Source organism: Lathamus discolor, chromosome 2 (assembly GCF_037157495.1).
Source record: "Lathamus discolor isolate bLatDis1 chromosome 2, bLatDis1.hap1, whole genome shotgun sequence".
Taxonomy (NCBI): domain Eukaryota; kingdom Metazoa; phylum Chordata; class Aves; order Psittaciformes; family Psittacidae; genus Lathamus; species Lathamus discolor.
Window position 1 is genome coordinate 45104804 of NC_088885.1, and position 24645 is coordinate 45129448.

The 24645-nt window shown below is 39.5% G+C and overlaps 1 protein-coding gene across 5 annotated transcripts in view; it reads right to left on the bottom strand.

Annotated features, from left to right (window-relative positions):
* Positions 1-4302: 4302 nt before the first annotated feature.
* NRP1 (neuropilin 1) overlaps positions 4303-24645 on the bottom strand; it is a 117124-nt gene continuing 96781 nt past the window's right edge. For 3 of the 5 annotated variants that reach the window (XM_065666711.1, XM_065666709.1, XM_065666713.1), the window contains 6 exons: positions 22867-22926; positions 15626-15763; positions 11552-11826; positions 10958-11051; positions 9321-9380; positions 4303-8086 (listed from right to left, as the gene is read on the bottom strand). In XM_065666711.1, coding sequence (XP_065522783.1) covers positions 7797-8086; positions 9321-9380; positions 10958-11051; positions 11552-11826; positions 15626-15763; positions 22867-22926 — 917 coding nt within the window. In that variant the 3' untranslated portion in view covers positions 4303-7796. The remainder of the gene's footprint in view (positions 8087-9320; positions 9381-10957; positions 11052-11551; positions 11827-15625; positions 15764-22866; positions 22927-24645) is intronic. The other 2 variants (XM_065666712.1, XM_065666710.1) reach the window with 1 other exon arrangement.

Here is a 24645-nt window from a genome sequence, read left to right on the forward strand (position 1 = left end):
TTTAGGGTCAGAGATCTTTCACACAAAGCGGTGGCAACCAGCTTCTCCTTGCCTCAGTCTCAGAGCTGTATGATAGTTGTGGGGTAGGAATTAGCCAAAATGAGCTGTAGGTGGGACTGCATTGTAGTTAAGTTCATTCCTTCCTTTTGCCTGCCATCTTCTGAGGACTGATTAAAAAAGAAACTGGTAGAACATATAACAAGGAGGTCCTTTCTAATCTACTCTTAACACTAAGTATTTTCCTGCTTTTTTTTCTGTTTTGTGAACCATGCTTGGGGTAAACTAATACCTTCACAGCCAGCCTACTTTGATAATCCTGTGCTCCCATCACTTCATGGAGTTGTTAAGAATTTCCAGATGTTGAAGGATAGTTTTCTGAAGGCTCCAGTGGCTGTCTCTTTACAGCTTCCCAGGCATCTCGATTACCATCTCCAACCAGTTTGCCTTTCCTCTTTACTCCTCAAAAATCACAGTAAAAAATAAAAAAGAAAGTTATCTTTATTTTTTATTACATATTCAATGTTTTTTTTCAGTCACATAGATAGAAAGTGGACACAGCTATGCCTTCATTTTAGGTTTTCTATTTTTTTACTTGCTGATAGAGCTACAGGAAACAGAGTCGCATTAGAAAGTTAAAAGCAGAGAAAGATAAGACACTGAAGTCTACTTAGTAGTCTCAAAAGGCAAAATAGGTTTGGGATCATTAATAATATTCCTAAAAGAAAAGGTAAGGCAACGAATAGAAATGGTATGCTAAGAGTTATGAAGCTGGTAAATAAATATTTAATAGGAAAATTGGCATGAATATTTAATTAATGAATTCATGTGAAGGTATCAGGCCTGATATAGAAAACATTGACACTCCCTGAAAGGTAGATTATTTATTAAAGGCATAGTGTCTGGGTCCCTGACATGGAGAACACTGCCTTGGCAGGGATGTGGAAGAGAAGGGGTGTGACAAGGTGTGCTTTTCTGTCTTCTGACATGGGATATATGTGGCATGGGGTGGGGCTTCTTCATGCTAAGCATACCTTAGTAAAGCATAGAGAGATTTTTATCATAGTATTTGAGCAGTGAGGGAAGCATAAACTGCAGTATAAAAAATAAATTAACAGTAGGAAATCATAAAAAACAGTAGGTCAACCCAGGCAATTTACTTCTGAACAAACTACATAAACCAACATGTTACAGAACACAGGGAATAAAGGTGTTCAAGATGAAAATGATGCATGAAGAATGTTACTCTTATAGTGTGAGATGCTGCCAGGGTCTCCAAAGACGCATCCGCCCCTGTTGCCTCCTTGAGTGTAGAAATCCACCATTTAGGTTCAGCTAACAGATGGGTTGGTACCCCCACTCTCTTCTTCCAAGGCTGAGGATTTAAAAGTGCATGGCAGCTGCTAGAGATACTTCTGTAATGCAGACATTTATTATGAAGGTTGGCCATTTCATCCCCCCTGATTTTTCTGGTAATTTTCTTTGCAGCTCATGTCGCATGAAATACTTGTTTCCTCAGGCAAGCCCTTCATCGTCTAGTCTCCCATTGTTAAATCCCTCAGTCTTTGTCATGGCAACGCCTGCCAAACCTTCTGCTTACCTTGCCCCTTTGAGAGCACAACCTAACCTCTCTCTGGTACCAAAGGGGCTCCAGTAAGACTGAAATTCCTGTTTCAACTGGATCTCACCCATTATGGAAACAACTGTAATAAAACACAGTGCACAGTGCACAGTGATGCTGTACGATGACAGGGACATGAATCAAATCTTTGAGAGATGAATAAAGACAATGTAGATTGAAATAGGACAATATGGGTACTGAAGGTGGAATTAGGTTTGGGCACATGATAAGACTCCATTCACCTGTGAAAAATGCCAGAAGACTTTTTAATGAGATTTTCAGTTATAAATGTTGGGAAACCATCAGTCCTGAGGTGATAAGATTAGAATTTGATTGTGTGTAGCTATGAGAGTAGAAGTGTGTATAGAGAGCTGACCTACTGTAGAAAAGCAGTTAGGGTCTACAGGGGGACTAATCAGCAAATAAAACTGCCATACAAAGTATCCTAGAGCAAAAAAAATTAGACACAGTCTGTTATAATTTAACAAACATTTGCAGATAAAATCGTGGTTATGGGTGACTTGAGGTATAAAATGCTATAAAAGAAGAAATTAAAGCTCTAATAAATTAATGTTGCTTGAACCAATGTGCTTTTACATATAATGCATTACAAAGGACAGGACAATTAAGGAATGGGAAGGAAATTACTTCTGGGATTTAACATCGAGATGCCATGATCTGAAAATCAAAACCAACTTTGACATATGACTTTGGCAAAACAGGTTAGGAGAATTGACTTAGAAATGGGCTAATTGTACATAAGAAAACACCTACGGGGCAAGTTTAGTACTATATTAGTATATACCGGTTAAGTCTTTGTATGTCTCATAAAAGGTAGTTAATGAGATCTGAGGAGGCTTCATCTCTACTAGGACTAGCAGGTTCAGTCCAGCAGGCAGGTTTGTACAGGTAGCCATTGCAGCCATTTCCATGGTGCCAATGGGCCTTACCCAACCATATGTCAACTGTGCTGCCCCTCCCTCTCCTGCACATCTGCATTTTGCTGTGTAATTGTACATCCTGCCAAAAGGCAAGGAAATGTACACTGAGGCTGTACTGCTGCTGGCTCAGGGCTGGTATGTTTGACTGGTGAAATAACAATAGGGTTTGCTTGTCATTATCTGCTAAAGACCCTTTTTACAGACTGTGACCCTAATACCTGCACACCAGAGCTATGCACTCCTGGCACTGGTTCTCTGTCACTGACTCATCTGTGACATCTACTCTTTTTCTTTTACAAGAAAGGCTTACAAGTTATGTTCTGAAATATAATTCAGATCCCATTGCACCATTTTTGTCTTTCCTTTATGCAGCCTATGTAGTGTGGAAAGCTGAGTTTAGTGCTCAGTTAGTAGTCGTTAGCTTCTAGGCTAATTAATTTCCCTTAAATGAAAGAAGGAGAATTTTCTCAATTTAAAATGCTTGTCTCTCCTTTCTGAACTTTGTCCTCAATGGATGCACTTCATAGATCTCTTTTTGTGCTAATCAATCAATTCCATTGATATTTATTTTCCCTCAAAGAGCCCTGTGGCAGGTTATCACAGAAGCAGAGTGCAATGCAGTACATTTCTAAGGAATTTAGATTTAGTGATTATATGGACATCAACCTTCGTAACTGTCTTTTGAGAGTAATTCTTACCCTGACCACAAAGCAAAGCTTTGCTCAGATGCCTTGCTGTAGTTCCATCTCATATTTTAAACATGTAGTCACAACGTGTCTCTCTCAAGGAGACAAGATTTGATACTTTCTCTTCAAGTGAGAAATATCAAGTATGTGTTAAAAAGTACAATGCTTTTCCTCTGGAGTACTAAAGCTCCTGAAACAAATTGTTTGTCCATGAGTACTCATCCGAACGACATACTTACAGTATGTGCATCGTTCATGTGTGCAATGTAAAGCAAAGATTTGATAAACTTGAATGTGCAGAGTGCTCAGTATTAGAAAGAGACAAACAGGTAAGTATTGCATAAACCAAGAAATGTGCAATCTAAAGCTTCTGGTTTGGATTCAAATCAGAAGACTTTCTCGAAGGTCTCCCTACATGCTCATTATGTTTCACAGCTGAGTTCAGCACCCAATCGAATGATGAATTAGGCCCAATCATCTGCCTTTGGCAACGTTTGCTCCCATCAGCAGCTTGTGCTCTGCTCTGGGAGATTTGGCCATGGTTGGGTAAAGTCCTGATGATTTCAGTGGGAATTTGCAGGGAGCTTATCTGTTCAAACCTTACTACTGGAGCAGAGACTTTGTGCAGCAGCTTGTCAAAAATGGACATTACTTCACAGTAAATCTCGCCGTAACAGCCACCCACAAGGGGCTTGTATGACTGACATAGGGTGTGCGGCTTGGGCTTCCCATGGTGGTGAAGTGAATTACAACTTAAAACAGTGGTGGCAGATTTGTCCTCTTAAATCCCTGCTGTTTGTCTAAAAGTTAGGCATCTAGTGGGAATATCGCCAGCAGTGAGAGAGAATTGTGCAGGGTGAATTCCTCCATCCTAAATCATTAGCCTTAACCTCCATCCTAACTTTAACAGTCCCACTGAGGTGTCTGCTTGTTGGAATTTCCTAGCAACAAATGTAACCATGACTAAAACATTGTGCTTGTTGGAAGACGCTAAATAGAAGCAGTCATTTAATAAAACCAGTCCATTCTAGTATAATAAAATACATCAGGTATGGGATATTTTATGAAAATGTTTAATTCAACTGTTTCTTTGGAATGTAGTAGTCATAGTTTGGAAATTTAAGTTACAGTTCAGTTCTACGTGGTTTTTTTTATGCTATTCAGTGTCTGAGAATACAAATGTCATTTAAAATTAAGGCTTCGCTGTTCATTTTGAAACAACAATTTACAAGTGTCATATTGTCATAGAAAATAAAAATTTCTGTAAAAAAAATTTGCACAAAGTTTTATGATGGTACAAAACATGAAGCAATAATATACCAGTAAAATGAAATCATTTTACTACAGAAGATTTTTATAGTTTTTCAATAAAGAAAAAATATGTTATTTTACACTTTAAAAATTATGAAACAATCTAAAACAATATAAACTGAACATTTTGTAACACTGCCTTTACAAATTAATAACTTTATAAACATATAATTTTTTTAAATATATTTATCAGTGCAAGATACTTTTCAATGTAAAGTTGCAGTATCATTTTTCCTTTATTGAGGGGCAACTTTCATTCTATTACGTTCAGAAAAATCAGATCTTCAGTGCTAGATCCTCATTATCTTGGTAAGGTCTGAAGACCACTAAGGAGATATATTTCTTTTTATGTTCACTATTCTCAGTATGTTTAAAGAAGAAAAAACCCCACCAACTACCAGTTTTCTGTTCAAATACATCAAGACCAAGAGCTGGTCCAGAATTGATTGGAATCTGTGGGAATATTTCAAAATATTTTGGGCTTTGGCTCCCCAGTGGGATTTTCTCTTCAAGGCAATAAATAGATGCTTGTAACTCTCAGTCAAGTTAGTGGACTAGAAGTTTTTTCAGCTAAGGAGAACAGACCCTAACACCTGAATCAGATAGTGGTGGTGTGCTGAAAACAGATTTGAAAATTCCTTTATTTCTTTGGGTTAATTAACTAGCTGCTGCGATACCATTATGGTCAAATTGCAGTATTAGATACAAACGAACATTCTGTTTCTGCCAAAGTGAGTTTGTCCCTTGGAACACTTCATGGACTTTTAGGCAAAACTTTCAGGCCTGAGGTCCTCTTCTGACCTTCTGGAGGGCCCAAGGTCTAGAGCCTGGCGAGGTAATTCTTCCAATTTAGGCATCTAAGGTTTGATGACCTGAAGTGGGTGGTTTAATTTTCACTATAGTCTTTGCCTTTAGGACTCTTTTGAAGTTGCAGCTGCCCACTGTTTTTTCTATTGGGTCTTCCTTTAAAATATTTTCAACTTCAAAACTCATATTTCTGCATCCAGTCTCTCTCCCTTTTCTTCAATTTCTAGGTTACTGGTGGATTTTCAACAGATTTTTCTGTTTCGTAGTTCATATTCGTGAAATTATATGCTTCAAAAGTTTTAATTAATAAATAGAGATGGATCCTTTTGCTTTATGTAATTGAAGGCTGAATTAGCCCTTCTTTAGTCCTAATCCTGGACAGAATATTTCATTGCTCTACTACGAAAGCAATTTTGGAAAAGACTAACTCAGAAAGTCACAATCACTTCCCTGACGCTACTTGCGGAATTCAGTTAGGAAAAACATGAGTCCAGCGCTTTGCAGGACATTCCTTTCCCCATTTTTGCACTGGTTTTATCTGCTGGCTGATAGATACCCAGGGGAAAGTTAAAGCTGCCTTGTTCTGCTGCTTCCTCAGTTATGGCTGTACTGTGTGCTGTGCTGTTTTCACTGCAGAAAACCACGGGGCTCCCTTGCACCTGCAGGAGGGGAGCGATCCCTCTGGCCCATCACCTCCCGCTACACACCCCAATGGGAAACATACTCTTGTTTCTTCTTACCCTGCTGGACCAGCTGCATAGGCTGCTGAATATTATTTGTCCAATAATACTTGTCCAAAAATATAAAAAAATGGCCACATAATTGTCAAACAGATTTTCCCAACAGGTTACATTACTCAGCTCACTGAATCTGTCACTATCTGCACTTCTGGTCAGACAAAAACTTCCTGGTATGAAATGCCAATTAGGTATGACAGGATGGTAAGAACATACCCTACATACACTGTGGGATTTTATCCTGCCCTCAGTACCCATGTGTAAGCCCAATTAGCATTGATTAGCATGAAAATACATGCTTACTGAGAGAACAGAACTTTGGGTTTAGGTAGGGGCAAGAGGAGGAAAGTTTCTCATTGTAAAGGCAATCTTTTCAGTAAGGGAGACGTTTTCCTCAGTGTAATTAACAGGCAAGCTGTTCAGGACAAAAGACATGTTTCATGATTTCAGGAAAAAAGATACTGTCACTTTATGCTGTTAAGAAGAAACCCAAAGTTCAACTTTGGAGGGTAAAGTTAAGAATTTTCCCTTATTTTTTAACACAAACTCTAATAAAATCCTTTGCCATTACCAGCAAGTTAAAGCTGCAGTTTTCTTTCCTTGGCAATGGCAAATGCTTATGCAATCTACTCAGAGAAGAGAGAAAGAGAAGAGACAGGGAGAGAGATTTTACATTTGAAAATACATTCTATATGAAAGAACAATAAAAGGGGATATTGCAGCTTTATACAAAAGGGTCAAGTGACATGAAGTTGAAATACAGAAAGCAGAACAATCGAGCCAGGTTGTCAAATCTGGTTTGCCCTTGCTTTGCTGAGGCTACTTTCTTACACTAGAATATACTTCTTTTTTAGTCAGTGAGCCACCAGAATATGACTAAAGACAAGGGCACAACTGCAGAGAAGCACAGCTGTAGTTAATGTTAACACAATGAGAAGCAGTACAAACAAAAAGGCACTTGAGAGGACATACACTAGCCAGTGCCAAGGACTTTTTTGTTTAGTTGTTAGGCAGTACACTTGGTTACCAGTTGTGTCTGATGATGGCACATACTTTTTATGGAGGTCACAAGCACAAAATTTAGTACAACACTGAAAAACATCAATAAAGTTTGACTGTATTGCTTCATAAACAGAGCTGACACACTATATCGGTACTGATGCAGCAGTACTTTCAAAAACATCCTAACCCTTCTTTGCCTATGCACAACACGAGCAATTATACACAAATACAGGTGCAGGAGTTCACTAAATTGCCGTTACGCCAATATTTTCTGGGCACTGAGCTACAGACAGCATGTCCATCCAAAGGACCCCACTGAATACATTTTGTGACAGCATCTTGGATTTTGCACAGTACAACCAAAATTATCCATTAACGGAAAACAAAAGAGAAGGAGAGAAAGAAAGACGAAATGAACTATAAGTCAATCATACTTGGTCTCAACACCAGCATTTGATTATTTCAAATAAAACCAACAGAAAAAGCAGACTGTACATGATTCAGATTGTTAACACAGATTGTTGTCCATGTTTATCGGTTACACACTCATTGAAGCTCCTGAGAAAAGCTTGGCTCAGTGTCATCAATGCACTTTCCAGCCTGTACAGTAAAAGAAGATCATGAGTTCCCCAGCATGACCGAGTTATGTCCTTCCATCCCAATTCTCTGAAACTTCTCCAGTCGCTTCATACCTTCATGCTTCCGAGTATGAATTCTGTGTGTTTAGTTTATCTTTTTTCAGTTTTACACCATCAACCAGTTCAAAATTGTAATTCTCCAGTGCAGACAAGTTCCTCTCTGACATCCCATTGTGCCAACAGGCACAGTACAGGACAACTCCACAGATGGCTCCTAAGAGCACCCCAAGTGCACTCATGGCTATGATGGTGATAAGGATTGGATCTAGGGTCTTCAGAACATTGCCTGGTTTCCTGGAGATGTTATCATCGTAGTCCTCGCCTGTGTGGTATGGAGGTGTAATCCCTGAAACAGAGTAAAGAATAACAAAATTTTCAGAACTGATTCCAGTTAGAACTTTGTTTGATGAGCTGGAAATTTGGAGAAAGGATGTTAAGTTCTTGACATAAATTGTGAAAGCCTCGCTTCTTGGAGGTAGTCACAAATAGGTGAATAATGTAATGCAGCCCAATTAGTTGCTGATTTTTTTCAGACTGTTCTCCAAAACCTGAATCTGCTGCATGTTAGTAGGGGTGTGATTCTACCATAAATTAAGCGGGAGTCTTGGGAACGAATAACCAGACCTTTTAATTACATTTTGCAGCTTGCAGTATTTAGCTCAAAAATGTTAATTAAAACGCATTCAGCTCAGTTTGAATCTTTATAGCCTCAGACATCGGTTGGTAATCTGCAGACATTTTGTGTGTATCTCCACTTCCCTGACTTCAGGACTGGACCTTGAAATGGAAATAGTGACAGAACTAGCACAGAAAAGCATTCTGCCCCTTGTGTAAAATATCCACTGGGTATCGTATTGTTTTCCCTCAGCCCTTTCAGCTTATGAAAAACTTCCAATAAGCTTGCAAACCCTGCCAGTTTTTGCAGAAAAAGCCAAAGAATCTTTTGGGACAAACCCTGCTTTCGCTGAAATCAATAATTGTAATGCCGTTGAATATAACAGAAAAAAAAAATTAAGCTCATCACTTTAAAAATGCAAGTATATTTTATTATTGGGACAATATGACAATTATGAGCCATTTAATGATCCATTTACAGCTATCATCAGTGAAAATTATAATGCTGTGGTAGGGTGGTCATAAAATGACTTTTTCAGCCAGGTCTGTGAAGCAATTAGCCTGAAGAGTTTTGAGCCTAATTGCATAGGCACTGCACGAATCATAAATTGTAAAGTATAATAATAGCTGTTTCTTCAGCTGTGGACAAGGCTTCTATATAACAAAATATTAAGGAGTTCTAAGTGTGCATGCTTATATACCTATACAAAGTAACAAATTACGTATATCAAATTGGTGATAGGTATAAATAATACAAAGTCCATAAAATTATATGACATAGAAGAATGAAACTATTATGCCCTTCAAATAAATGTAAGCTTCCTTAGCATCTGATCTAGATAAATAAAAGCCACTTATTATAATACACAGGAAACTAATCTATAAATAGATGAATAGAATGCACCAATTCATATGAAAATATACTTTAAAAATTCATTCGGTTTTAACAATAACACAATTTTTACCTATTTGATTACTTTCTGGGTCGTCTTCTTCATCTATTTCATTCTCCACATCGGTTGATTCTAATGAAGCAAAGAGAATTGACACTGATTATTAGGGTTACAAACACTGATTGACTATCATGCTGGCAATAATGGTATAGCAGATTTTCCTGTGTCAGAGCATCATTATGTCAGCTTGACAGAACTGTTCATTATGACGGACTCTGAAAATTAATGGAGAAAAAAGAAAGATTCGAAACTCCTCTCCGCCCAGTCTTGGCAGTTTTAGTTATCAGCAGGGATTTTCCATGACTGGGAAAGAGGAATCAGGGTGATGAATTAGCATCTCATTCATTGTATTTACAATTCTGGAGCCTAATTCCATAACATTTCGTCAGCATAGGCATAGTTAATCACAAGAATAGTTTCACTGACTACAGTGAGACCACTTGTGTTTGGGCTTCAGGCCGAGCTTCTGGCTTCAGCTCACATAGGCCAAAATCTTTGTGCAGCACTTGGCGCGAACAACCAAAACATGTGGAGATAAGAAAGAAGTTACTTCTCTCTCATTTTGGAGTCAGGTAAACACAATCACTATGGTCCCAGCACCCTTCTTGGCACTGAGGACATTGCAGGATGCCCTGCCTCTCTCTGCTGGCAGCTCCCACTCTGGTGGCATATGATGAACCACAGAGGATGGAATGTGTGATAAAAAGACATTGTACAGTTTTCTCACCCTGCAGTGAAATTACAATGTAGCTGAAGTCTGTCATGTTACCCTCAAAAGGATATTAGCTACAAAAGGCGAGGAACACCCTCTATTATCACTCTCAGTTGTGTTGCTAACTTGCATGGCATAAGTTTATCTTCTTAATGCTGAGGGCTCTCAGTTCTATTCCCTGTCCTACATAAAAGTCATTGCTTCGTCTCCGTCATGAAGGTTAGGGCACAGTTGCTTTTCTTTATCTGGCATTGCTGCTGCCAAATTGTGTGCAGTATGCAATGTACCTACGATTAGCAGTGCCAGGAATAACTCAAGACCGTCCAGAAATAAAAGGACTCAAATGGCATCTGAGGAATAGTTAGGCTCAGATGTAGAAAAGGCCATGTTCTAACACTTTGGGTCCCACATGTCTGGGAGCTAGTGAACACAGCAAATGAGTCATAGCAAACTCAGAATTGCAGGACATCATAGGACAGTGTAGGGACCTTTTCACCCTGTCTGTGTATCCTATAAGGGTTTGATATGGTCCATTAAAATAGAATTCAAGTAAGCTTGGTACTAAGTATTCTAAAAAAGGCAAAGAAATGAAATTGGATTCTGAACATTAGTTAAAACAGGGAAGAGCATTAGGAAAACCAGAGAAATTTAAAGAGGACAGCAATATAAAATACAGGGAGAGATGTAAGAACGTGAACATGCTGTAACCCAAGTCAGTAGGATGCTCGTTCTGATCCAAAATGCTGTAGTTGGTGGATTGCTGAGGTGACACCAGTGGCACTTACTATGAACAATGTTATGGACCAGATCAGGATGTTTTCAGTGCAAAGCCTCTTATATAGCAAATAATCATCTATCACTTTCTGGCAGATAAAACCAGCAATCAAAAAAAAAAATTAAATGTTTTGGATGAGATGTTCTTGCTATCCATACTTACTTCGACAGTCCTCTTGTGCTACATGATTGTCAATTTTAATATCATCCACAGCAATTCCTCCAGTTCCTTTTCCAATTTCTCCCTCAATAACCACCTGGCAAAATAAGACAATGTTCACATTTTCATGTTAACACACAATTGCAGCATTCAGGATATCTTAATTAGTTGTTAACACACATCTTCACTTGTCATGATGCCACATCTACATGTACCTTGATTGTGACCTGCCAATCTGCACTGCATGCCTTTATGAACTTATATATGCAAATGTGAATTTATATAATGTCAGACTTCATTAAAGACTTTTACATCAGGAGAAAAACTGTGGCAAGAATACAGTTTTGTGACAGATGAGAAATGATTTCTAAAGTATTTACTTGGTCTTCAATAACAAATTGCTTGTATAACTGTCAGCTGAAAGACCATGAAATATGACACTATTAATACTGTCACAAGAACAGTACCTCATCTGTAGGTATAATACTGTCTACATAAATCCTTCAGTGACATCTTCCTCTACAGTGCACAAAACATGGCCAGCAAGGTCTTACTGGCCTCAGCTCTGGTAGCTCAGTGAGGAGCAGCCAAGCTTACCTGATAGTGTTTCACAGACTTGTGAAGAAGAACGCGTCCTTCCTTCCAGAAGTTTGCCTGATGCCCACTCAGGGTCCACAGCACCTGGTCATATTCATCTGGCTTTTGATACCGCAGCTTGATCTTCAGGGTGCCGACATGTGCACCAGACATGTGGTACCAGAAAGTCATGCAGTGGGCAGAGTTCTGTGAGTAAATCACGGGACTGAGCAGTCGGGCGACTTTGCCTTTCTGGCTTTCATCAGCTTGAGAGTAAATGAAATTGCCATCTCCTACTGTGACAGAAGGACTGTGTTAGGAACAGCCACTAGTTTTCATTTTGTTTGCCTAAGAAGCCCCAACCACCCCCAATCATTTTGCTTTCTTTCCATGCTGATGGGTCAAGCCTCAAAACCAAGTGTTGGAGTATGTTGGTTTGGAAGCTCAGGAAAGCTGATACGCTATAAGGAGAGGGCCAAAAAAAGAAAAAAATGATCAAGGGATGGAACACCTCTCCTGTGAGGAAAGGCTGACAGAGTTGGGGCTGTTCAGACTGGAGAAGGGGAGACCTTATTGCAATCCTTCAGAACTTGAAGGAGGCTCATAAGAAAGGTGGGAACAAACTTTTTAGCAGGGCCTGTAGCAATAGGACAAGGGGTAATGTTTTTAAACTAAAAGAGGGTAGAGTGAAGAAATTTATGACAATGAGGGTGATGAAACACTGCAACAGGTTGCCCAGAGAGGTGATGGATGCCCTATCACTGGAAACATTCAGGGTCAGGTTTAAAGGGGCTCTGAGCAACCTGATCTATTTGAAGATGTCTCTGCTTACTGCAGGGAGGTTGGACTAGACGACCTTTAATTTAAACGTCCCTTCCAACACAAACTGTTCTATGATTCTATGATTTTACGATTTCTTCTGGCAGTCTCCATTGCTGTTCACTGGGATGGTTTGTGCAGAGAGTGAACTGTAACATGTTCACTGTGTGGCACACACAAGGCATCTGCTTTTGATCAGCGAATAAGGCAAAAGCATGTTTGATGCGACAGCATATGCTACATTAGTCAGCATGCACCTCCTAAAGACAGCCAGCCCTAGTTCAGCAGGCTAGACAGAACACCCTGGGGCCTACTCTATACTAATTGTGCAAAGAGCTATTTTTAATCTCTGTTTAAAGTAATCTGTGTTTGAGAAGGTGATATTAGAATGGGAAGAACACTGGAGGATAAAATAGCTTTGAACTGTCATTGTTAGAGATCAGGAACTGAGTTCTAAACAGTGCTCCTATATAGAGTCACGAATGGTGGCATGGTTATTCCCTTGATTTTTGTAATAATATATTAGGGTCTGTTTATTTATGAGCCATTTCTTGAAAGAGTGAGATTATGGCTTGTATATTCTGAAGAGTATAATGGATTTATACAGGTTGAAATCTGAACACCTAGTACACTTAACTTGGAAAATGACTTGCTTAATCATGCAGGAACAGAAGCACATGGGAGTGTGATTAGTTTGGTAACAGAAAATTGCTTAGCCAAGTAAGGTACTGACTACAGAGAAGTGCTTCTGATTTACACCAGCCAGACATCTGCGCCAGTCAGATTTTGAACAACTTCTTTGCAGACAATTATGGTGGAAAAATATGAAGTTCATCCCAGTATGTGTAAGAATAGATTGCATGTGGAATGCACTCACACAAAAGGATGGAGACAGCATTTACTGGCATTGATATAAAGTTATTTTGAAAGCAGGAAGGAGAATAAGAAATACTGTTCCTCAACTGGTGAAATAAGTGTACATATATCTGTTTATACCAATGCTTAAACAAAAGTATAAAGAGTCAAAAGAAGATATTTTGGAAGGTGTTTTTTCACCATTGATCTTTGCTTATACAAGATATTCTTGAATTGAGACTTGCTGGATTGCAATGTGCCAATGAAGAAGGGAAGATGAGCACTGCTATTCCGGGAAGCATAACAAGGACAGGGTAGTAGAGGTGAACCAGGATCAAAGAGCAGTGGGTTAAACGCAGGACCTGGAAAGAATGAGCCTAATAAATGAGAAAGACGAATATTTCTTCTAACATGACACAAGGACTTTTTGGTTTGTTTTGATTTTTCTGTGGGCTGTCAGAGGTGTAACAGAGGTATCCCGGCCAATATGTGTGTGAAAGTGTCTGTTCTTTGATAAAAATTGTATTGGGGAAGATGATGTTAAACTGCCCCAAAAAATAGGCTTGCTTTTTTTTTTTTTTTTCCCTTTCCCTTTTTTCTATCTAACTGCAGTAATATCTTGTCCAGATTCTTCAGCAGGAATGCTTGTGCCTATGTGTTTGCAGCTTTATGACTATGCAGAGAGCAGCACAACACATGCAAATATCCTCAGAGAATGGTGATAGGGAAATCCAAAGGGAGTTAAAAATTAAGATAATCACAGCATTAGGTTGGCTGTCTCAGTTGGAAGACCTAACTCTGGTCAGATTTAATCATAACATGTATAATTTGAAGTGACATACAGCGTATCCTGCTGCCTTAAAGCAATTGCTGTTGAAGATCAGTTCTGTGGCACTTTTTCAGCTTTGTACAGGTACAACTAGAGAAAGATGTGCCTGGGAGTTGCTCATTGCTCTTCTCCCAATATATAGGGTAGCCTTGCTGCATAGCAACGACATTGAGGGGCTTGTTTGAGACATCAGTGCCATTCAAACCTCTCATGGTTCACGTTCACACCCACCCCCATTCATTCTGTACCTGCTGGCAGGTGAATAGCAAACCTGGCAGGAGAAGATGCTCCTAGCATTGAAAGAAAATTTTGGGAAATATTGGAAGTTAGTGCAGTAAGGAGAAAAAGAGGCTGTCTGTAAGATTTACTGAAGCTACAGCTAATGGAACGAGTAAGTCTTCTGCACTAGCAGGGCCCAGTGGAAACAACAAAAACTCATTTGAAGAATATAATTTCTTCATCTCTTGACTGAAGACAGGTTCAGCCTTTCTATAATCCTTCATGGTAAAGCACAGATAGCTCTCATTTCCAGAATATTATTGCAGTGCTGGGTCAGGAACTCTGTCTTCATTGTCTTAATTAGGGCTTTACTTATGCATGCCTTTTAGATTTTGTCAGTCTCTGGCTAACATAGCTTTTAACCTCCTTTCAATGTCAGATCCTACTGAGCCATTTCACTTTACATCAATTTTTCCACCATTGCAGCCTTCACTTCAGCTAACTGCATTTAGTTAATTTGATGCCATTTATTTGTACAATGCCATTTATAGTCAAAGTATTATAAGTTTTTTTTTCCCTGAAACTACTGTACTTGTCTTAAGATTCAATTGAAAGTGTCTCAGAATTTAAAAAGTCCAATTTTGTCTAATTTCCTTGTCATTCTCATTAGGCAAAAGGATTGCAGAAGTGGGAAGGGAGATTCATTTCAACACATTTGATTAATCTGCACATATGCAAGTGAGAACACTAAAGCAAGAAGCTGTGCAGGTCACATAATGCCCTTCCTTCTCCACTAGCCAGCAGCGTATTTATTGCCTAATTATACAGAGCCATGAGTTAGATACCACAAAACCAACCAATCAATTTCCCAGGGTGATATTTCTGGAAAACTGTGTGTGAGTGAAGGGATAGCAGGCTATAATCCTGCAAGCTATAACTCCTTTTGGAGAGGAGGAGGGCATGGAAATTTGTCCATCTGGGAAGTTTCACTTACAGTACCTTTTTGTGGTGGGCAGTCCCTGTAACCACAAACAGGTATAATGTGAGATCTGTTCATGACTGTATCACTTGGTAAGTGATGTTGGCAGAATATTGGTCATTCAGATATTTTTTTCTGCCCCAGACTGATAGTTATCCAAAGGCAAGGGAATATCTTCAATTCCTGACAATAAACGATCTCTACTTCACAACAGAAATAAAAATTATGGTCAGTTGTGGCCACATATAACAGATGAGGTTGCCTAGAGAATCATCCTCGTGACTCTACATGTCTTAGGTATAATTCAAATGCCTGTGGTTTTGGAGGGCATGTTGGTATTAAACAGAACAACCTCTTCCCATGTAAACCAGCTAAATCATGAACTCATGATTACCTGTGTGGTCTTGAATTGGCCCAGTTTTGCTGGTCAGGATTGCCCACTTTAAATCTACCTGGTTGTCGTGCTCCCAGTGGCACAAAGTCTTTTGGGATCCCCAGCCAAAGGCACAGTTGAAGTTGTATAGTGGCAGCTCTACAAGGAAAGAGGGAAAGGAGGGATGAAATTAAGTTATTAATTGCATAATTCAGATTTTGTACTTCAAAACTAAATGCATGCATTTGACGATTAACAGAACCATTCCTCTTTGAAACTGAGAAGCCACAGTAAGACTAGCTGCGCTGGGAAACAGATGAAGAAAGACTATTTCTAGTAAATTATATGCTTGCTTCTTATTTCTTTATGACCCATATTTTGGGATTTTTGTGGCTAGATTAGTTCTTCTGATTTGTCCACATTAGCTGATAACTGCTGTAACATAAATGACTCAAAAAGAAAGCTCTGGCTTTCTTATCACATGAATTTTCTGATCACATGAATTTTCTGATCACATGAATTTTCTGAATTGTCAATATTTATTTGTACCATAACAATACAACATTCTGCAACACCTCAGTATAAGATCTGGACAATAATAAGAAAGGGAAGAAACACTAATGGAATGTCCTTGGCAGGAAACGATTTCTGGTTAAATATATAGCATGTGGCTTCAGCAAAGAATTTATTTCAGCGTCTTCTTAGACAGTTAAGTAAGCCCACAAGATGGCAGCATTGAAATGAGCAAATTGAGACAGAAAAGGGACAAATGTGGCTGATTGCCAAATGAACTCAAAATAAGCTTCAAAACAAGCTCCACGTAAAACAAGGGAAGTCTGGTATTATGGTCAGAATGAGATCATATCGTATTTTCAGCTTCCCTTCAATTCTGCCCAAAGGTTTAATACATAGTAGCTTATTTTCTTCAGTAGAACTTAGAATTTGAATGGAAAGATTATACAAAGATATCACATAAATCCCTTGCACTTCTTGTTTTCAGAAGCAGTTTGAAATCTTTTGGGCTTTTGGTTCCTACCCTGTTTGCATGAACTTTTACCTCACCTTGATCAAGGACAATTCCCAGTAGAGCAATACCCTTACCACAGCAATGTGACCAAATCCTTAAGTCTTTTCTCAGGCATTAATCATGCCTTATTAAAGGAATAACTTAGGTTTACTTTAATGAGATGCTTTGTGCAAGTATGGACTAAGAACAAAGGACTTCTTGCTCCCATCAGTATCAGCTCTGAGGGAAGAATTGTGTTTCTTGCCCATTACTAAAAAGATAATGCAACCTTAGAATGTGTTTTGTTTATTGTGGGAAAATACGGAGAAATATGGGAAATGTGTTGGGACCTGTGGCTTTGAGGTGGAGCTCTTATGGTCTGAAGAGGCAAAGTCCTCCTCTACATAGTGAGCTCTGCAGGGAAAACTGGAAAGGCTTTTGAACTCACAACCCAGATTTTAATGAAAAGTAAACTAGAATGATCATTTTATCAACACAGACAAAACCTCAGGTGAGGAGGTTGAGACAGAATGGACATAAAAAGAGTTCATCTATCCTTCTCTCCTTGCCTATTGTGTCACCAAACTGAGCTCCTGGACACTGTTTTAGCTCAACTCACTGGATTTGTGCTATCTGCTATGACCTCTCCCCTCTGGCCCCTACAAAATGTCTTTCTGTCATCAGAGAGGTCTGAGCATACAGCAGCTCCTGCCCCTCTCCTCTGCCTGTTAGTACCGCGGCTGGGCTGTGGCATTTCTTCTCACTAAGCCCTCATTCTTTGCTCCTTCCTTTCATCTGCCCCATCCTGCCTGCCTCCCCCCTCCCTCCCACTGGCCTCCAGAGGGTTCTACTCCACATTGTCACGAATATGGCATGCTAGCTGGAAACAAATGAATTAAACAGATAATGTTTGGAAAGGGGATTCAATATGGAGAAAACATGTTTCCTGGAGGACCTGGCCCTCTCTAGGAAAGGGGCAGATCATGGTGAATAATCTCTCTTTGGCCTCAAAACGCTGAAGAGGCAGAACTCTGCCTGTGCGCACATGAGTGCAGAAAGGCAATCCATTATGTTTCTTTCTTCAGTATATTTTTTTTCTAGACAATAGGGCCATGATCAAAGGCATCTTGCCCAAAAGGGGACATCTGAAAATCAAGGGGATCTTTTAAAGAACCAGAGTGACATTGAAAAGAATCAAAGGTTTTTAAGTTCATGAAAAATAGCCTTTCATTGTCAAGGAGGCCTAGGAGAGCTATATTGCATGGCTTTGACATCAGAGTCATGAAACAGAACTTTTGAAAAGGTCTTAGAAAGCGTAAAACAAAATTAATCTTATTAATCCCAAAGGATTATATCATGCAAAGCTAGCGATAACCTTTGTGGTATTCAAACCACAAGAAAAGAGAACAGTGGTAGACAGATCACATCAATCTGAAGATATCACACAGCATAAATGAGCACATAGCACAAAGAGATTGAAAAGACTGGTATCGTTCAACTCTGAATAAAAATAAATAGCAGAAGACACAGCAGAAGCATGTAAATGGGTGAAAAATCCAGAGAAGGAAGATTATACTATTCTGTTTTCTCCATTTCATAGAACTGTGAGATATCAAGTGAAGTTCAATGTGGATCAAAGGAAAAAAAAACTCATATGATGTGAGTGATACTTCCTTCCCTCAAATGCTGCTAAGGCTGAACACAATTCAGAGAGAACTGGACATTGAAATGTATAAGGAAAAAATCCAGATGTTAATTCTGAAATAAAGAGAATCACAAAAGTCTTTTGGTTCATGCTCTGAATATTGGGATTAGAAGGATAGTTTTAGAACAGAGATTAATTTCACAGCACCATCTAATAAGGAATTTCTTACACTTCCATTTGAAATATATCTAGTCAAGGAAACTGGCAAAGAGCTTAGGTCTGGTATGCTTTGGCCATGCCAGTGTTTGGCTTTGGACTCAGAGATAGTATCCTGTAGCATAAAAGTGAACTTCTTTTCCATGCAGAAGTTAATGAGAATCCCCTGAAATTGAGCAGAATTTGAGCACTCACCTGCTCTCAGTTAGCTATTACTTGCTTGGTTTCTATTGCTTTCTTAAAAGTGATTGCGTCAATACATTCCTTAGACAATCATAGCCATGGGATTGAAGGTCGAAGGCAAGGAATTTCAGAGTGCTCTTATTTTATGAGCTCCTTAAACATGCCATCTCTTATTGTCTATTCTTATGTCTCTTCCAATGCTTCACCCAGGGACCCATAAAAAGAAAAAATAGACCTGCTAGCCAATTAATAATAGACACTTGTAGCATCAGGGTAGGTTCGTTAGTCGTCTGGACAATGGATCTGCTCCAGCAAAAGACAAAGAGTTCAAAATTTCTACTAAAACTCCCAGGGGGCTGAGACAGTAGCTCACAGTAAGCTACAAGCAATCTGTCCTCTTCTATGTCCTTGAACTATAGCTTGGCAGCCCTGGTGGAAGGAAGAAAAGTAGGTAGACTAGCATTTGGTAGGATCGCTCTTCAGCGCTGGCCCATTACCCTGCTAGGATAATTCTCCTGCCTGTAGGTGATTGATCTCTGTATTTGTGTTGAGAGATGAAGAAAACCAGCTATTGTGTAATCAAATAGCAGCAGTTCAGATGAGAATTTGAGACAGAGGTGTGATGAAAACCCATATGCCTTTTTCAAAATGTAGGGTATGTGATACTGAATTAAAACAGATTTATCCTCTCCAACAATAACCAACAGCTGTATTTCTTGACCACATCTTGCTCACATCTGGAACCATTACTGCACATGAACAAGAAAGTAATTCGAAAATCTAGTTGAGTGAGTTTCTTCCAAGTCCATTAATCGTTCGTGGCCCACAGACTTTGACATATTTTTATAACTCCTCCAACAAGAGGCAAGAAGGAGCATGATGGCATTAAAGATGCTATGAAAATTCTCTATAGGATGCTTTTGCCAAAGGGTAAATCAACATTAAAATGGGAAATTACAAACATAATTTGGACCACTTCAAAGTAGTATATTGGCTCTGATACATATTTGCATTTCACCTTCCTATGTGATTTACACTGGCAGCACAGAATTGCCTTAAATGATATTAAACGATAACTGCTTTAATATCCCTTTACTGATGCAAAGTTGTCCCACCATAAATGAGAATCATACCTTTAAATGATTTCTTAGCATATATTTTAACCTCAGGATGTCTGAGTTATATTTTTCTGCAATAGCTATTACATGTATGAAAAAACAAGATACTTTTTGAACATTCTGCTTTACAAAAGGACTGAGCTTACATGCTGAGAGCACATAATGTAAATGAACAGCTTACTCTGTATGTAAACAGATAAGAGTCAAGCATTTCAAATAGTCTTTTGGAATTGAAAAAGATGCATTCATAAAGATTAGATGTTGGTGAGTCTTAGGACTGAGGCCTGAAAGTTATTTACCTTGACAGATTTAAGGCATCCTTTTAGCTTTGAGGAGGAAAGTAGATCCTATCTTAAAAAAAAATCAAAACCTCGAAACATTTTTAACAGTTTGAAATCATGATTCTTTTTTATTTTCTTACAATTCAGTCCCCTTGAAATGAACTGTAAAAGTCTCCTTGATGGAAAGCTTGCTTATACATCAAGGCTTTCCAGTTATTTGCTTTTAACTCTTTCTGTAGTGTACGAAAGCTGGTTGGAATAAGATAATCTCAGGCTTTGGCACACACAGGCATGTTAGCTTGGGATAACAAGATTAGGGGTGTTTGCAGATTTGAATGCAGGAAGAAAGGCAGTGATACATGGTGTTAGCAATTCTTGTAGAAGTAGCTGTGCCACAGCAGGTGCTGTTACTGAAAGGGCTGGTAAATCTCTGTCCCCAGTCACTGTGGGACAAGCTGTTGTGGCCGGCACTGGCGTGCTGTAGTTTGTGCAGTGCTACCTGCTGAAGTCTGCAATTGGCAAGTGATCTGGAATAGCTCTTTAGCTTGGAGTTTGTCATTTACCTTGAGGTGTACTAGCATCTTAAAGTAAACCAGCCCTTAGAAGGAATTAAGGCTGAAGTTGAAGGCTTAGTGCTTGGCATGTTAAATTTGTACTTTATTCAGCTTGAGAATAGCTGAAAGAGCTGGAGTGCACTTACCCTCAGAAAGCTGAGGCCCAGGGGGGGCCCTGATCAGCTGTGTAACTTCAAGGCCAGTTTAAACTATGCTATCCATGACTGCCACAGCAGACGCTTGCTCCCAGCTGCATGCCCCCTTGCTCTGATGTGCTTCATCGTGCCAGCCAGGTCCAGCCATGACCCTTCAGCAGAAGGAAATGCTTACACCACTTTCATGAGGGGAGGGGTTTCCCATGTTGAGGACAATTTCTGTCTTGTCCCTTTTTGGGAGTATTCTGGCTGGTTTTCATTGAGGGATTATGAAGCAGCTGGAAACCTTTATGTCTTAAACTGGGGATTCTGGAAACCTTATTCCTATTTATTAGCATCTGACTGATCTCTATCTATGATCTTTGTAATGCTCTGCCATGTGGGAGCCTGGAGTCTGGGATGTGAACTTGTCCCTTATTCCCTGGAAGGAAACAGCTCCTACCAGCACAATGCAGGGAAGTAACATTGGCATGCTCTGAAGGGAGCCTCGGAGACTGCTTTAGTAGAGAAAAAAACTTGGCTCATCACAGGCAAAGGTGGTGCAGGAGGGAAGTAAGAAGAGAAAATGAGGATATCTTAAATCTCTGGCAGAAACAGTCTATCTGTTACTGGAGAGTCCCACCCATGCCAAGGGGATTAAACAAAACCTGCAAATGCAACTGGCACTGAAGAGGAGGGATGAAAACTGCATTTCACAGACGCACTTTATGAATGTGTAATTTGTTTAAGCGCAAGAAGATAGTAAAAAAAAGCCTGTGAAAAATCATTCATTTCAGCAAATAGAAAGCTAAAAGATCATTTCAGACATAAACCTAAAATATTTTACTCTAAAACCACTGCACAGAACCCTTTCTTCCTTTGCATCCCCCACACCTTTCCAAACTGTGGCCCACCAGCAGCCCTCCAGCCCTTCAGCAATGCTGGCTATGGAAGAACTATGTGGAGGAGAGGTGTCCCACAAGGGCGGGCCAGTCTGCCGTCGCATTTCTCGCTGCACCAGTACTCCATGATCTCCCTCTGCTCATAAAGCAGGGCAGAGCTAGATATAGTGTGTGCTGACTAAGCCAACTGGATGACCCTGGAGACAAATTTTGAGGGAAGTAAAAGCATTTGCCTCTGCAATATCAGAATGCAGAAGCTGAGAACAGCGCTTGAGATAAGTCAGCTCTATCTCTTAATCAGGTCGACACCATCAGTGTCCTTTAGGAAACTTTTGCATTATTAGTGCCTTTTTTTCACTTGAAGTGAGAGTGGATTGTGTCATATGGTTGAGGAAACAATGATAAACACTTAGCCACCCCGCTAATAAATCACTTGCAAGACTGTGCCTGCCTGTGCTTTAATGGAGGAAACGGGAGTAACTGAAAACTGACCTCTTTATCGCTCCACAATTATGAACGCAAAGCATTTTAAACTGGTGCTTCACAGTTTTTGGAGTTTGGGTTTTCTGCCCAAATCTATCCTTTCCCCCAGTCACAGTAAATTGCACAGGATATTAAAAAAGTAGTATGAAATCTGTGGAAGCAGCAAACTAAGGATTTTAAAAGCTGCTGGTTATTTTATTGAATAAATAAAGAGGATTTGCTGCCAGTGACAACTTCTATTTCCCTTTTCAAGTTCATGGTAGCAGTTTATGTAACCCCATTTTGAGAAAACTTGCTAGAAAACAATATTGTAAAACTGCCAGCTCCCTGGTGAAGGAAACTGGCAAACTTTACTTGCCTCAGCTTTGTAAAACCATGGACATTAATAGCAAGGGGGCCTGCATGGCTCTGTTTTTGTTTTCCTGGAGTTTGCAAACATACTTTATGTCACTGACAAGCCACATTTAAACATGGCATGTTAAGCGCTGTGTGATTAAGTTAGTTTAATTTTGTCAGCATTTGGCATTTGCTGATGCTGATCTTGTTCTCTGCTGTTTCTACATGTGGATGAAAGGAATAAAATATTTACTGTACAGAGCTGAGAGACCAGATGCTTCTTTACTTCAGAGATTTCTATGGAATGGGAAGTCAGGAAGTGCTGCAATTCATTATTTATTCTCTGGCATGAAATTTGGGTATGGAATTTATTATGTTTTTAACAAGAAAATATATTTTTTTACCTGGTTGTAATGTATTGTCTATTACTGTTGGCTTTTCTGTGTTCAGCAATGTAGTACCACCTGGAAAAGAAATTATGTGTATCATGATACATGGGACACAACAAGGACACAGCAGTCATTGGGAATATCCTATACATAAATCTGAAATATTACTGTCTGTATTAGATATGTAGGTAACTGTGTATGCAAGCTTAAGTATGAAAATATGACATTAAAGATCTGGTTTCCTTTACCAAAAAAAGAAAACAAGAACTCATCATTAATAAAGCTGTATATCTTTGGAGTCCTTGCAAACACCAACTAATCAATCCTCGTCATGTCCCAGTGGCCATCCTTGTTTTATAGACACTGATTTGCTCCAGATCACATGGGAAGTCAGTGACTGACCTCCATAGCACTCCTAACAGCCACCAGTTTGTGCATTCACCCTTGACTTGTCATTTCGTGTATCAGAGACATGAGATCCTCTAGCCCCTGCCATGCTGGGTCCTCCCTGTGTGTTGTTTCATAGCTCCGTTGTGAGACCAGCTCACAAGAGAGAAGCTTGGGAGTTGCCCATCTTTAGGCTATAGTAGAAGACAGGTTTCACTTCTGTCTCAAAAAGCAGGAGGAATTGAGGACTTCCCCTTTGTCTTCTTCTTCAGGCAAATGAACAGGAGGTAAGTGGGGTCATAAACCTCTCTAGCTCACTAACTGATATTTTTAAAATACTTGACTTTTTAAAGCAGGCCTCATATTGATAAAGGGAACAAAAAGTAAATTAGCGCAATTATAAACGCGCAGCGGGGTGCTGATTACCAGTCAATGGCTTTTCTTTTCTACAGGAAGTAAATGCTTGAAGCATTATAGAAAGGATGACTATGATGGCTTCCAATGAGAATGAATGCCCAAGCTATATCAGCTTTATGTTGGTGAGAATGATCTGATGGGAAATGTTATAAGCCACACAAATAGAGTATCTCTGTATGGGGTCCAAATAGAGCAGGAAGGAATCTGGCCTACAGCACAATTACAGTTAATTGCAAGGGAGTCTTCATTGTGATACCCACATATGTGCAAGTGCTAGCAGGGAAGCAACTCCTAACTGTCTCACCCATGAGAACGCGGCTGCCACACTTGCACCAGGAGAGGATAAAAGAGGGTAAGGCACTGACAAAATCCTCTCTGCACTGCCCTGCTACCCTTAATGGGCCCCGAGATTTACATACTTCCCTTTCAAGCATTTTGGAGGAATAAGAGAATATTTACATAGAAATTATTGGTAAAATCACTTCTGTACATTTCAGTGTTACAAGTAACATCATAAGCACAATGCAGTGTTCCTGCAGTGTCCAGAACAACTGGGCATGCACTGCTCAGGGTTTCTAAGTGGTACAGTAATAAATTATGTGAATGTGTCTGCACATTTGTAGAAGGGCAATGTAGTAATTTTCAATTTTAGTACTAAAATGTGTTCAGTTCCCCAAAAGTACTGGTGCTCAGAAAGTCAGGTGGTTGTTCCATTGTCTTAGAGATTATAAACTAAGCACAACCTAAGCACAACCTGCAAAAATTGCCAGGAGTTTCATCTGCTTCAAGCTTTCCCTAAGAGGCAAGTTGGATGCAGTCATGATCTTCTTGAAGTGCAGAGACTATGACTGAACAGGCAAGGTGCTTGTATAGATCTGTCTCCTTTCTCTGACACAGCCTCCATCTATGCGAAATACTTCTCTACTTACGTGGCTTTGCAAGCCAGCCCTCTCAGTATAGGGCTTTGCAAGAAGCCCCAGTGTTTCCTGA